Source organism: Pleuronectes platessa, chromosome 15 (genome assembly GCF_947347685.1).
Source record: "Pleuronectes platessa chromosome 15, fPlePla1.1, whole genome shotgun sequence".
NCBI lineage: Eukaryota > Metazoa > Chordata > Actinopteri > Pleuronectiformes > Pleuronectidae > Pleuronectes > Pleuronectes platessa.
Genome location: NC_070640.1, coordinates 7,765,294 through 7,777,966, shown reverse-complemented (window position 1 = coordinate 7,777,966; position 12,673 = coordinate 7,765,294). Strand labels below are relative to the sequence as shown.

At 39.8% G+C, this 12,673-nt stretch overlaps 2 protein-coding genes across 4 annotated transcripts in view; both read left to right on the top strand.

Annotated features, from left to right (window-relative positions):
- The first annotated feature begins 556 nt into the window (after positions 1 to 556).
- Positions 557 to 5,897, top strand: zcchc10 (zinc finger, CCHC domain containing 10). The gene is made up of 4 exons (XM_053440840.1): positions 557 to 711; positions 2,046 to 2,207; positions 2,979 to 3,020; positions 5,084 to 5,897. The coding sequence occupies exons 1-4, from the start codon at positions 671 to 673 to the stop codon at positions 5,313 to 5,315; spliced, it is 477 nt and encodes a 158-aa protein (XP_053296815.1). The 5' UTR covers positions 557 to 670; the 3' UTR covers positions 5,316 to 5,897.
- Positions 5,898 to 7,442: 1,545 nt separating this feature from the next.
- The window catches only part of aff4 (AF4/FMR2 family, member 4), a 32,403-nt gene continuing 27,172 nt past the window's right edge, over positions 7,443 to 12,673 (top strand). Inside the window, exon 1 of one of the 3 annotated variants that reach the window (XM_053440846.1) lies at positions 7,443 to 7,774. Coding sequence is in view for 1 of the 3 variants with exons in the window: in XM_053440842.1 (XP_053296817.1) it covers positions 8,090 to 8,115 (26 nt within the window). In the remaining 2 variants the exon portion in view is untranslated. Of the gene's footprint in view, positions 7,775 to 7,801; positions 8,116 to 12,673 lie in introns of those variants that run through there. The other 2 variants (XM_053440844.1, XM_053440842.1) reach the window with 2 other exon arrangements.

The following is a 12,673-nucleotide window of genomic DNA, read 5'->3' as shown; positions in this document are numbered from 1 at the left end:
CATCAGACAACTCCCCTCCTGCAGTGACAGTGTCAGTGGTCATAGATCGAAGGAATCCTTGATGTCTTGCAAAGGTGACGTCTATCTCTCTCTCTGTTTCTCTCTCTCAGAATTGGGAAATATTCTCAAAACCGTGTAAACATTGAAGTACGACGAAGGTTCCGATGAAGGATGTTGTCATAACTCCATTGTGCATTGTCCTATCACCACCAAACTTCTGTCTCATGATCAGAGTTCAAGCCTGAACCGCTCTATTTGTCAATATTCCCTGAGGGTCATAGCGCCTCCTGATCAGTGTGAAAATGAAGTTGTTGTTACAATGTCCAATTGAAACAAAAATTGCTCACGCTACATCAGAGCCCCTACTTGAACAGATCTATTAGTCTGTATGTAATAATACTGATGGCGCCACCTACTGGCAACAGGAAATAAGCCTTGTTTTAACTATCACTCAATTTACATAAAGTGTTCACAGTGTGATGTACAATTAGTTTTATCCTGTTTTTTATGTTTTATTTAATGAATCCTTTATTTTTTATTTTATTCAAGATGACTGGTTGACACACTTGCAGTTCTCTACTTGTACCGTTAGAGAGCACTGGTTGCCTGAGACTTACCGGAAGTACGGACTGATTCGTTGTCGACGAAGGAGAAAAAAGTGAAGCGCAGCATGGCGACTCCCATGCACAGGATAATCGCCCGGAGACAAGCGTGAGTATCTGTAGATTTACTGGAGCTGCAGCTGCTCTGATCGTGTGTTTTGTGAATATAACTGTAATTAAGTCGATTGCGACTTTGACTGTGAGCTCGTCCCGCCTCCGGCCTCAGGTTTGAGCGGAATAACAATGAACGCCGCGGCGCTGAATCACAACACCAGCGCGCCACCGTCTCACCAAACAAAAAAAAATGAATGATCGTTCAAGTTTAGGGATGTTTTTCTGCCCGTGAACATTTATTCAGCCTCTTAAGTTCACGGCTGAGCTGTTTTAATATTGAACAGCTAATACGACATTAGCTATCTTCCGTTTACTCCAAGTGAATCGATATCAACTGAAATGTTTGCCTGTTGGACTGAGTCATGTGGACAATAGCATCATCCTAATCCCGTGTAGACATGGAGATATAGTACAGTCAGATATAGTCCCACTTATTCTGACTATACAGTATATTTTATTTAAACAGAACACGGTAATTGGGGGTTTGCTGTTTGAGAAAGGAGGATGTCTTCATCGCTCCAGGATGAATGGATCAGATCACAACCTGTGTCTGCTCCTGATAATGTCCCTGATAAATACCAACATTGGTGGGGGGGAAAAAAGCACCTTTTTAAATGCATCAAATACAGAATATTGCTAATATAGAATTATGATTTATTTACAGAAATTTCCCCGACAGCGGGCACATTAAGTCTGAAGAGAGGGTGATAGCTGCCTCAGTGGGTTTATTATCACTGTCAAGACTTTGGTCAACAAAATAAAATGAGTAAGGAAGTGTTGGACATTTTCAGTGGAAGGGTCGTTCAGCATCATTTTGGCAGTTTTTTAAGGGATTGTACAAAGCAATAAAATATTTCTGCCAGAAACAAGAAGCAGAAGAAAGGAAAATCCACCCGCACACATGAAACATCATTAAAGCAAATAGAAAATACCAAGATATGGTTGGGGTGGTCTCAGTCATGAACAAAATACTTGAGTTTGAATCCTGTCCCATGTGAAAGAATCTTTCTTCCTGCAAGGATGTTTCCAGAACCTGTAAGAGTTACCTAATTCTCACAATAAGGATGAAAGCTTAGACAGCAGTCATGTAAGAATTCACAGCCATATGTTGTTTGAATAAGAAAGTATAGGCTAAAGAGAGTTGATTTAAAGCATTTACAAGCATCTGCAAAAGCTGGAAGAGAATTCAAACCTTCAACAGCTTCATCAGCCATGAAACTACAAGGGAATGTAGCTGTAGCTGTGGTTGTCTGCCTTTTCCCTACAGTTGAGGTGCTTAGCATCATGGAAAACACTGTACTCAGATTCTTCTGTTTTCCTTCCACACAGGGAGGCGAACAAACAACATGTGCGTTGCCAGAAGTGTTTGGAGATGGGACACTGGACCTACGAATGCACAGGGAAGAGGAAATATGTGCACAGACCCTCGAGAACAGTCGAGATGAAAAAGAAACTGAAGGAGAATGACGACAAAGTTCTCAGCAACACTGGGTAAGACGCCTCCACCAGTTCACCACTAGTGACAGAAAGGCAGGCCTTTACTGATTCGGTTTTATGCCATTAAAGTACATGTTTAAGATTATAACATAAATCTCCACCTGTTTGTTCAGGAGAACGATGTGACAGTGCTTTTGGGTGATCGAGCGTGACGCCTTTAAGAATCTGGAGTGTAACGGACTTGCTAAAGGAATCTGTTGATGTCTTTTAAATCTCTCTTTTAAAGAGCCAAGCTTTTCCACACTGATTCCTCTAATCTCGCCCCAGCCTTAGTTACATTAGTGTGTTCGTGTACTGTACTGAAATCACAAGTTACGTATTGACTGTATTTGAAGCACAACATTTTTGTTCTTATAGACAATTTATGTCATTTCCTGCTCCAAGTATTTTTAGGAGTGTGTTGCAGTGTGCAAAGTTCACTCCTCTTTTCCTAGAATCAACAATTCTAATATATCACAGCTACTAACTCCTCTGATATGCAGTCTTGAGTCAGAGGGACGATCAGACTCAATATTGTTTTGTCAGTAAGTCCAGGAAATTTGGCTCATCAGAGCAACAGTGAACAATCAGTCAATGGTTGTTGTTAAAGCAGTAAAAACACACATTTCACCTGCTGATTAAGTGGAGCCTCTTTTATATTCTGAAAAATACTAACAAAGAGTCAAGGAGTGAATCACTGAATTAAAACACTATTGCTTTTTACTGCCATCTAGAGGATGTAATGATAAATACAACTAATTCCATTGTTACATACTCTCTTTACAGACCAGGAAGTGAAGGCTCCAATGAGAAGAAAGCTAAAAAGAAGTAAGTAATAAGCATATTTTCTCAGTGTCGGATGTCTTGTCTTCAAATAATATATATTTTAATGTGACAAAATGAATAAAGGTGCTCGATTTTTACACAATATCAAAATAAAAATAATATTTCAATGATATGAGGTTGCGCAAAAAAGCTTCTTGTAATTCTAAAGCAATTTAATGTTGAAATAATCCTCCATATTTGAATATGAACAAAACGTTTATATACATGTTTATAAGATAGGAAGTAGGAGTGCTCACTCACAGTGGTATGAAAGTTACCCCTGTCAGGTAACAAGAAAACTGTGAATAACTTAATTTATTAAAGCAACATGAGGGTATTCTTTGGAAGTAAGCACATTGAAGGTTTTAGTCTTGAACATGTAACAGCACTCGGCTCCTTGAGTCCCACTGAGTCTTTTCTAAACTCCCTTGGTATTTGAATTAATTTGGGTCATTTGCACACGCGTGTATAAGGTCAAACACGTGATTTACTGAAGTCACATGAAAGATGTGTGAATTGATGTGAAGACCTGCCCTCTAGTGGCGGCTCTTTACCACTGTCAGTCACAACAGTTCAATAGAAATCTTGTAGACCAGAAACAATGTTTTAATGTTTTACTGTCTAGTCGTTTTGTAAAGGCAATGCTTCCTCAAACAGTTCTTTCAATGCATGCTTAACAAATTGTACTGTGGCTGTATTAATGAATTGTTTCTGTGTAGTTCTATTGCTCATGGGCTGGTATTAATAGATTTTACATGAAGTTTGGAATTCCCAGACAAGTCCGTGACTGTTGTTAATCACCGGTAATAAACCTTTTTCACCCCAGATGTTTTTTCATAGCTGGTAAGTGCAGGTGGACGTGGTAACTTTTAACAATGGTTCAACTCTACCTCCCTCACTCATCTTTTTCTCTATCATTCTTGACTGAATCACATGTGAAGGCTTTTTCTCACAGCAGATGTTTTAAGACTCGCGGACGCACAGGTGGAACTAATAACCTTTACGATGGCTCTATTCCTGCAGTTATCTCAGTGCAATGCAGCCATTAATAATATTATTAGCTACACAGTGTTTGCCAAGTCAAAACGTCTGCTGTGACCAAAAGCTCCATTCAGCTGAAGCCATCTAAATCCATAACTTCCCCCTGGTCATGTGGGCAGCCACCCCCTCAGCATGGAAACCACTGACTCTTATTATCAAAGGTTGATTGTTGAAGATGTGGTCGTCAATTGCAACACAAAAAATGTAAAAGTGTAACTCGTATGACCAAATGGTTAATTTAGTTTATGCAAAACCTATTTATTCAGTGTGACTGCTATGTTGTGGGCCATGCTGGTCTTATGGTGGGGGGAGCAGATGCCGTCAGTCAGAGGACATGAGAGGCTGTGACTGTGCACGACATTACATCCACGATGTGTCTCGCTCAGGACTAAATGTGTCACACAAGATGAGACCGAAGCATTGATTGGCAACTCTAATCCGACTGCTCTTCCTGTCACATGACCCCACTGGTCCAAACAGACAGAACATAACATGTGCATTCAAGATTTCCAGTTGAGCCTGACAGATGTGGATTTTTAGGGGCAAATATATTTTTTTATGAAAAATATTTTCGGGAAAGTAGAATACAAACAGTAGCTCGCATCAATGCCTGTTGGTAATCTTTTTTACTTATTGCTACCATTCTTGATCAGAGATATTGTATCTCAATGGGACCGTCCTGATTAAATCAAGGTTAAACAAAATAAATAAAACATAAAGTTGTTACCAGGATAAAGTTGTTAACGGCATCGGCCAACTGATTAATTGGTTGGGTCTAGTTTTCCAGTTTGCCCAATTTTTTATTCTCACAAAGTGACACTTATTTGGCGTTTCTAACCTTTCTATAACCAAGGTATTAAAACTCCAAAGTAAGTCTAGTAAGTTGATAAGAAGCCGCTTTTCCTCTCTTTTGCTCCGGCAACCACAGCCACCACCGCCCGTGTAGCATTTCGTCACTGCAGTGAAACCTCACAACTGTTTTCTGTGTTTGTGACCACTGTGCTCTCTGCCACTTCACCTCTCAGGACTAAAGACTCCAGTGACAGCAGCAGTGGCTCCGACGGTTCCTCCAGTGACTCATCGTCAGACAGCAGCGACTCCTCCAGCTCCTCTTCAGATGACAGCGACAGCAGCAGCGACAGCGACAGCTCCTCCTCATCGCCCTCCTCCTCCTCATCGTCCTCAGACAGCTCAGACTCAGGAGGCAGCAGCGACTCGGATCAAGGTCCCCCAAAGAAGAAGAAAAAGAAGAAATAGACAACTGAGTGGGTTTTCGTGATTGCCATCCTATCCCCACTCCCCTCACCCTGAGTACATTTTTAGCTGTCCACTTTTCTTTTTCTTTTTTTTCTCTCAAACCAATCACAGCTGGTTGGATCTGCATGGATAGGGCTGGGAATCTCACAGCTGCTTACTTGCTTGTACAGTTTTGTTAGTAGAAGTAGACAAGGAGGAGAAGAGAAATTATGTTGAGGTTTAAATGTGCTGTTTTCATAAACCCCATTTCCCCAGTGACTTCTACTAATTTGATATTTTCTCAAGATTGTCAGTCTACTGAGGAGGATATATATATTTTAGATACCAGGAGGAAACTAGTGTGTTCAGTAATGTTGGATTGGATTTTTGTACTAAAGTATATTTTTAGGCAAACTGAATACGTACAGCTCATAACATCATTAAGGCTACAACACACCTAGTTATATTTAGACATTAAGAAAATACATTTTAAAGGATACAAAGTGAAATTTCTTTTTTTTTTTTTTTTTATCTAAATGGTCCTGTCCCTATAAAAATCCATTGTTTCACTGTAAAATAAACTCACCTTGTTTTTGCTGTGAAGGCTCTTTGTATTTGATCTTTTTAGAATTGTTAATTTTGTCAAAGTGAAAATGCACCGTAATGAATTTACATAGAAGATATTGTTGAAAAACAGCATCTCACTGTGAGACCACACCCTATGCAAACACAATGATGGTGAGTATGTGTATATGGAATATCCATAAGGAGGGGATAGTTTAATGTATTTTATTTATCCTATGCAAAAAGTCTTACCTTGAAGAAATTATCTTTTTTTGTATGATTATTATTTCAGTCCGACCTAAACTTTAATATTTTTTAAACCAATGTCTCCAGAGGTTCTGATTTTATATGAATATGAACCTTGTTGCATCTAGGTTGCCATTAAATATCATGCAAACCAGAAGCCTGTGTTGTAGCAATATCTAGAATATCTTTTTTTGATAACTTGATTAAAAACTGCTTTATTTAGGAAGGTGCTCAACACTATGGCCTTAAACAGAGTTTGATAAAAGGCAGATAATCTATTAACCCCACCTGATAATCTACTTTAAAACTTATCACATTAACTTTTCAAATTGCCAAAACCTAGTGAGATAAATAAAATCTGTGGATCACAGGGTCGCTAAGCAGCTTCTTATTTTATAATTCATCTTTAAGTGATATGAATCTGACCAGGTTTCTACAAGAGGTCTTTAACTTGTGGGTCAAGTAATAAAGTAAAAGAAAACACAAAAAAAAAGTTTGCACATTAAAGTCATAAAAAAAGGTTTGAAGTCAATGAGATAAATCAAATATAAATTCTTGATGGAAGTGAGGAGACCAGGAGTGTGAATGAACTTATTTATTAGCTAAAGTACAAAAGTGTAGTAGTTAAACTGTCGATTTAAAATTAGATCTCTGAGTACCGGGAACAATGAGACGCTCTCAGAGATTTCCGCTGAACGTCAACTCTGAGCAACCTGTGCGTCACAGCAGTGCTGCATTCAAAGTGTGTGGGAAATATCACCATTATTCATAGATTAGATCAGATTAGTTTGAATCCAATTATAGGGTGAGAGAGAGATATATTAATTGATTGATTTATAGATAGATAGATAGATAAAGAAAGAGATTGATTGATTAATTGGTTGACTGACCGATTGACAGATAGATAGATAGATAGATAGATGGATAGATGGATAGATAGATAAAGAGAGATTGATTGCTTAATTGGTTGACTGACCGATCGACTGATAGTTGGATAGATAAATAGTAGATAGATAGATATATTTTCAAGAGAAATGTAGGAATACATGGCTTGATATACAGTCTGTGGCTTGGATACATGGACATGTCATTGCAAATGGTTAATTTGACTTGACTCGAGTTCCTTATCGATGATTTGTGAATATCTTTTGACTCTGGATGTGTTTGTCAATACTTATTCTGTCTTTTAAAGTTGAATAAAACACCACAAAGCCTATATCTTCTCAGGTGGTGTATATTGGTATTGTTTTATCTTAAATAGAGAAACGTTCAGGACCCATTAACTTCCCCTGTCACGTGTATTAGTATAGGTGGCTGGTTGTAACATTTCCGACAGCAGTGAAGGCGGCGCCGCTCGCTGCCATCCATGCATCCAGTCCTGTCTGTGGTACCTGCTGGCGACTGAACTTAGCTGTAGCCTCACCTACCAGACACTTCTGTGCAGCAACAACAAAATGAACGACTCACTACATCGTGCCCTGCCGGTCCCCGCTCGACGAGCCGACGCGTTTTGAGGCCCGACATGGAGAGCGTCCATGTAGTTTGAGGGGTTTCGCTGTTACGGCGTCTTGCTGAGTCCATTTTGCGTGTGAGACTGGAAGTGGAAAAGACAAAGAGAAAAGAGCTTTTCCAGCAGCTAGAATGGTTTGGGCCTAAAAAGAAGACAAGAGGTAAGGATGCCGAGGGTCACAGGAGACGCTGCTTGGTGACTTGCTGGGGCTGATATTAATCTTCCATCCGGGGGGACGGTTAGTTTAAATCTCATCGGAAAATATCAGTGCTTTCGGGGGCTAGCCAGCCGCTAGCTTAGCCCCGGAACGCCACTAGCAGCGTCCGGCTAGCTAACGGGATGCTAATGCAGGTAGTCCTGTAGGTAGTTAACCTCCGGCTACACCGACCGCTCCTCGTAGACACTTTTAACTTCCGCTGACAGCAAACATTATCGATTATTGAAATGACATCGACGCTAGATTTTAATTTGACTCATGCTAAGGCGCTCTGCGGTCGAAAGGTAAGATAAACACCGCTGGGAAAGTGGTCGTGTTTTTGTTCCTGCTATGGTAACTCATGACGTCTGCTTGCTCTGTTCAGACATTCACAAAACGAACTGGTTTGCCAACTGGTGCCAGTGTGTGTTATGGATTAGAACATATACACGTGTGTACAACGAGGCTTTAAATACACCTGATACACAGAGGCAGCTCACTTTGTTTACTCAGCGTTTACACAACTCAGCTCGGGGATTTAAACTATCAAAGCTGCACGACTGAAACATGAGTAACATAGGTTTCGGTTCCCTGCAGTTTCTTTATCTTTACCAGGCTGATCCCAGGCCTAGAAACTGTGTGTAATTTGCTCACAGTGACGATCAGAAACTTTGTTGTGCTGCAACCTCCGCACGTATTCTCTATTTCTTATGATACGCCTCAGCACCCCCCCCCCAGTCCCCCTCCCTCCCCTAAATTAAAATCCCAATCCCTGATTTACTTCAACACTATAATTGCGCACAAGAGAAACACAACAGCAGCTTATGTGTCTGGTTTAGTTCCACCAGAAATGAAGGGACAGCTGATGTGCCTTTTTTTTCACTAGGAAGCCATTTTACGTGCCACAGTTGTGGGGGGGAAGGGCCTAGAAATGCATCATAAGTCCAGAGTTAGTCGCCACAGTTATCAGTGATGCGTGTTTACATCGAGCAACACACAAGGACAGAGCAATCAACTTGTTTATCTTGGTTGACACGACATGTTTAAGGGAGGGGGGGGGGGGGGGGGGGGCTGAGGTCGTGAACTTATTTGTGGCAGGTAGCTGTGAACTGGTCCAACAAATGTAGTCTAGTGTTGGAATGGAGGATTTGGGCTGTTTTGAGTTGTGGGTGCATTTGTTTATGAACTGTGTTCTGTGTGTAGGCCAAGAGCGGTTATGTGGAAGTAAAGAGAGGATTTTATTACTTTAATGTTTACTCAAAGTGAAAACACCTCCCTCTGCTTTCAGACAGCGACCCCGGCCGCAGCATTCCCAAGTTGTGATGACATTTTGTGAAAGATACTGCCAAAATAATCAATCTGAGTTACACTCATTGAATTAAGCTCAGCCCCTGTTAGAAATGTTTTTAATGACTGTACATCATGCTTTATGGCCCAACTTGCTTTATTGCAGGACATGTAATGTTTCACAACATTTAGTGGAACAGAAGTCACCCCAGCTGTGTGATGATTCATAGCTATTCCCATGTATTTCAGTAAAGAGTCAAACCCGACCAATGCATTGCTTAGGTAATTATATCAGTCACTATTGTCCTTCCTAAATTTCCCTCGGGATCATTTAAGTTTCTAACTATGTATTTATCAATCTTTCACAGATGCATTGGCGTCAGATTATATTTTGTCAGAAATGCTCAAATCAGAAAAGTTTTTATTTCAGAACACGATATGGCCAAAAGAGCTTTGAACAAAACCTAACTAACTAGTTTCCCTTGGAGTCCCGAGGCAGGTGAACAACAACAATGAAACAGATAAAAACATGACTCCACTTGAAGAGCACAACCTACTGACTAATATCAGCCGGTATATCAGAATCAGAATATTCTTCATGTCTAAAATCATACTTTTCAAAACTTTTGTAAACTGTGGACCATGATATCAAAATGACAGGTCACCGAAAAAATGGGAGGAACACTGATGTATAACTTGTTGGCACTGCTTTTATCCTTTTAATAGTTTATATGCTAAAGGTCTGGATACCATCGCACATCTATATAGATGCAGTAACTTTATACAAAATATTAAAAGAAGATTCACATATGATATTTTTAGCTAGCACATTATTTTACATGACATTTTTAATGGGTCAAAACTGTGAAATGCAAGAGGACTGGGTGTTACTTCTGGGTGTGTACTTTTAGGTCAGGTTTATCACTTGGGCCCCATTTTAAGTAGACATACGAGATAAGCAAATTAGGCGAGGTCAGTGTTGTAATATTGTCCGAGTTCGTGTAAGCAACGAGAGTAGTAGTTTGTTTATTGACCTACAGTTCGTCATCAAGAATTATAATACATTTTAAAGTCCATATTCAAATGAATGCATAAATTGTCAGTGTGTTACGGCAATAGACTTTCCAGTTGCAGCTGATAAAAGCCTTCTGTCTTGTCTTGTGCTCACTGTGACACAGCTCACTCTGAAATCCTCTTCATTTCCTGTTAAGGTTTTGCTCTGTGGCTTTTAGTATAAGTGTGTGAGATGTAGCCCAGCCCAGTGCACATGTACACATGTCCTGCTGCAACGTTCAGCGGTTTGTTTGTCCATTCCAGACAGCAAAGTGGCTGCGTGTTTCCTTTAGCTATGACACATCTATTACGGTGTAATTTTTTGAAGGCTGGATTTTGGGGAAATGAGCAACAGATGGTTCCACAGTCAGACTATGACAAGTACATCTGAGATATAAGACAAGATATTGTACAATACTCTACCTGCCCCCCCCCCCCCCCCCCGAAACTGAGTCGTCCTTGTGTGAATTTACCAAAAGGTTAATCCCTTATCATATCTCATCATCTTTGCCCTCAGGCCTCCCTTTGATGGCTGAGTGAATTTTAAAAACAAAAAATTGAGTTGTTGCCATCGAGTGTTTTTTTTTTTTTACATACAGGTGCTTTTTATCAGTTACATTCTTTTCTGAAACCAAGTAAGAGCTAATTACGTTCTCATCTCGGTCTGTAAGTTTCGAATCAAATCTTATTTCCTTTTTACAGAGAGCAGCTTGTCTAAACAAAGTAGTTTGAAGGCTCTTCCAGAGTCTGCCAGTTTAATTAGCCTGAATCTAATCAGACATCAGCAGCTCTTTTTCTATCCCTCACTACTGTTGCTCACACAGCAGAACAATATGCTATTCACTGTGTCCTGACCTCATGCATCTGTTCTTCAGCTTTTGTTCTCTAGGATGTGAATTAAGCTCTCATGTGGCTGTGTAGTCCCGTGGAGGTGAAGCTCATTAAATCCATTTCATTCCCACAGATATAGCTTAGATGGATCCGTACTGTGCGATACTGCTTTGTCATATCGCTCTGGAAATTGTTGCATCAGTCAAACAATCATTGTTTATTGCAGCAGGAGTACTAATGAAAAACAGCAGTGTAATTCATTAGCATATATTCTCAGACTAGGTGAGGTGTTTTGCAGGCCATAACAAATGGATCAGTATCATAGACAGTAATAATCTGAGCGTTGTGTACATAAAACTTCCGTTCTAAGTGATTCAAAGGACACCAGTGTTGCTAACTTAATACACTTATGCAGTACAAGCTCTTGATTCTGCAATCTCCTCAATCATGCAGTTTTTTATTCTTCAACCGATCTCTAATTTCCTCTTTAAGTTCCAGCGTGTATCAAAGTGCAGAGGATTATTTTGAGGTTTAGCATAGTAAGCTATAGTTCGCCGCGTTTCTATTTGTGGCCAGGCAAGTCCTCAGATACTTACACTGTCAAATATAGTCCAGACTGTTATCAGAGTATTGCGTTTGGGGACATATGGAAAACTGTGCCACAGTACAGAAATTCCTGGCTCCTACATAACGTTTGGGTAACGTTTGACCTTTTATTGTCGTTGCTGCATGTGATCATCTCAGTGCAGTAAAAGATCTCATGATGCCTGCAGTTACGCTTGGGTCATGTTACAGATGGTAAAATTACCGTGACTAAGGAAAGGTTAATTCATGACCTGGGTGAGTAACAAACTATTAAGCGTCAGTAGGAGTTACAACCTCAGGCTTTAAACAGCCTGAAATAGCCAAGTTTAGTGGGGAACTGTTTATCAAAACAATTTCCTTATCTACTAAGTTAATGATCAATAATCACTTAATTAATAGAAACAAAAGTATTCTTTATACTAACAGCAAAGCTTTTTTTTAATAACTGACATGAGACCTTGACCATTTTATTATTATTAAAGGAGACATTTTAGATTTAGAAATCCACAAAATATCCAGACATTCTACTAAAATTGTCTGGATGGGCTGTGATAAGAAATTACTGTGAAATTTATATGTCACCGCCTGCGTCCTCTTTGCTCTATCCAGTCGCCATCCCTCACCCGAAGGTTATGGTTATTTTGTGAATGACTCAGACCTGGACAATCTCATGCTGCGTTCTTTTTATGTGAAAGGCATCCCGAAAATGTCCTGAAAATGGGGTCCAGGCATTTTCATGTCTGAAAACAGTAACTGACAGCTGTTGCCAGTAATTATGCAAGATTTTAGCATCTTTTGTTACATTTCTCCGCTTGTTTTACTCATCAAGTCTGGATTATTTCACATGCTGCTCTAATAACTTGACATGTTCACAGTTTTAGTACAATAGAGCTTTTCAAATATCGGGTAAGCCAAAGTAAAGAGCCTGAAACATGCTGACTTTTAACTGTACTTGCATCATACACCAGTTCATTGAATCAATATTTACTCTGGGTCAAGGGATTCAGTTGTAAATTGTTCCAAATCCTGCCATGGTTCAGACACGGGTGAATGCAAAAAAGTTGAAATCTTATTGGCAAGCACGGTGTGCACAGGGAAGGGCTTGTG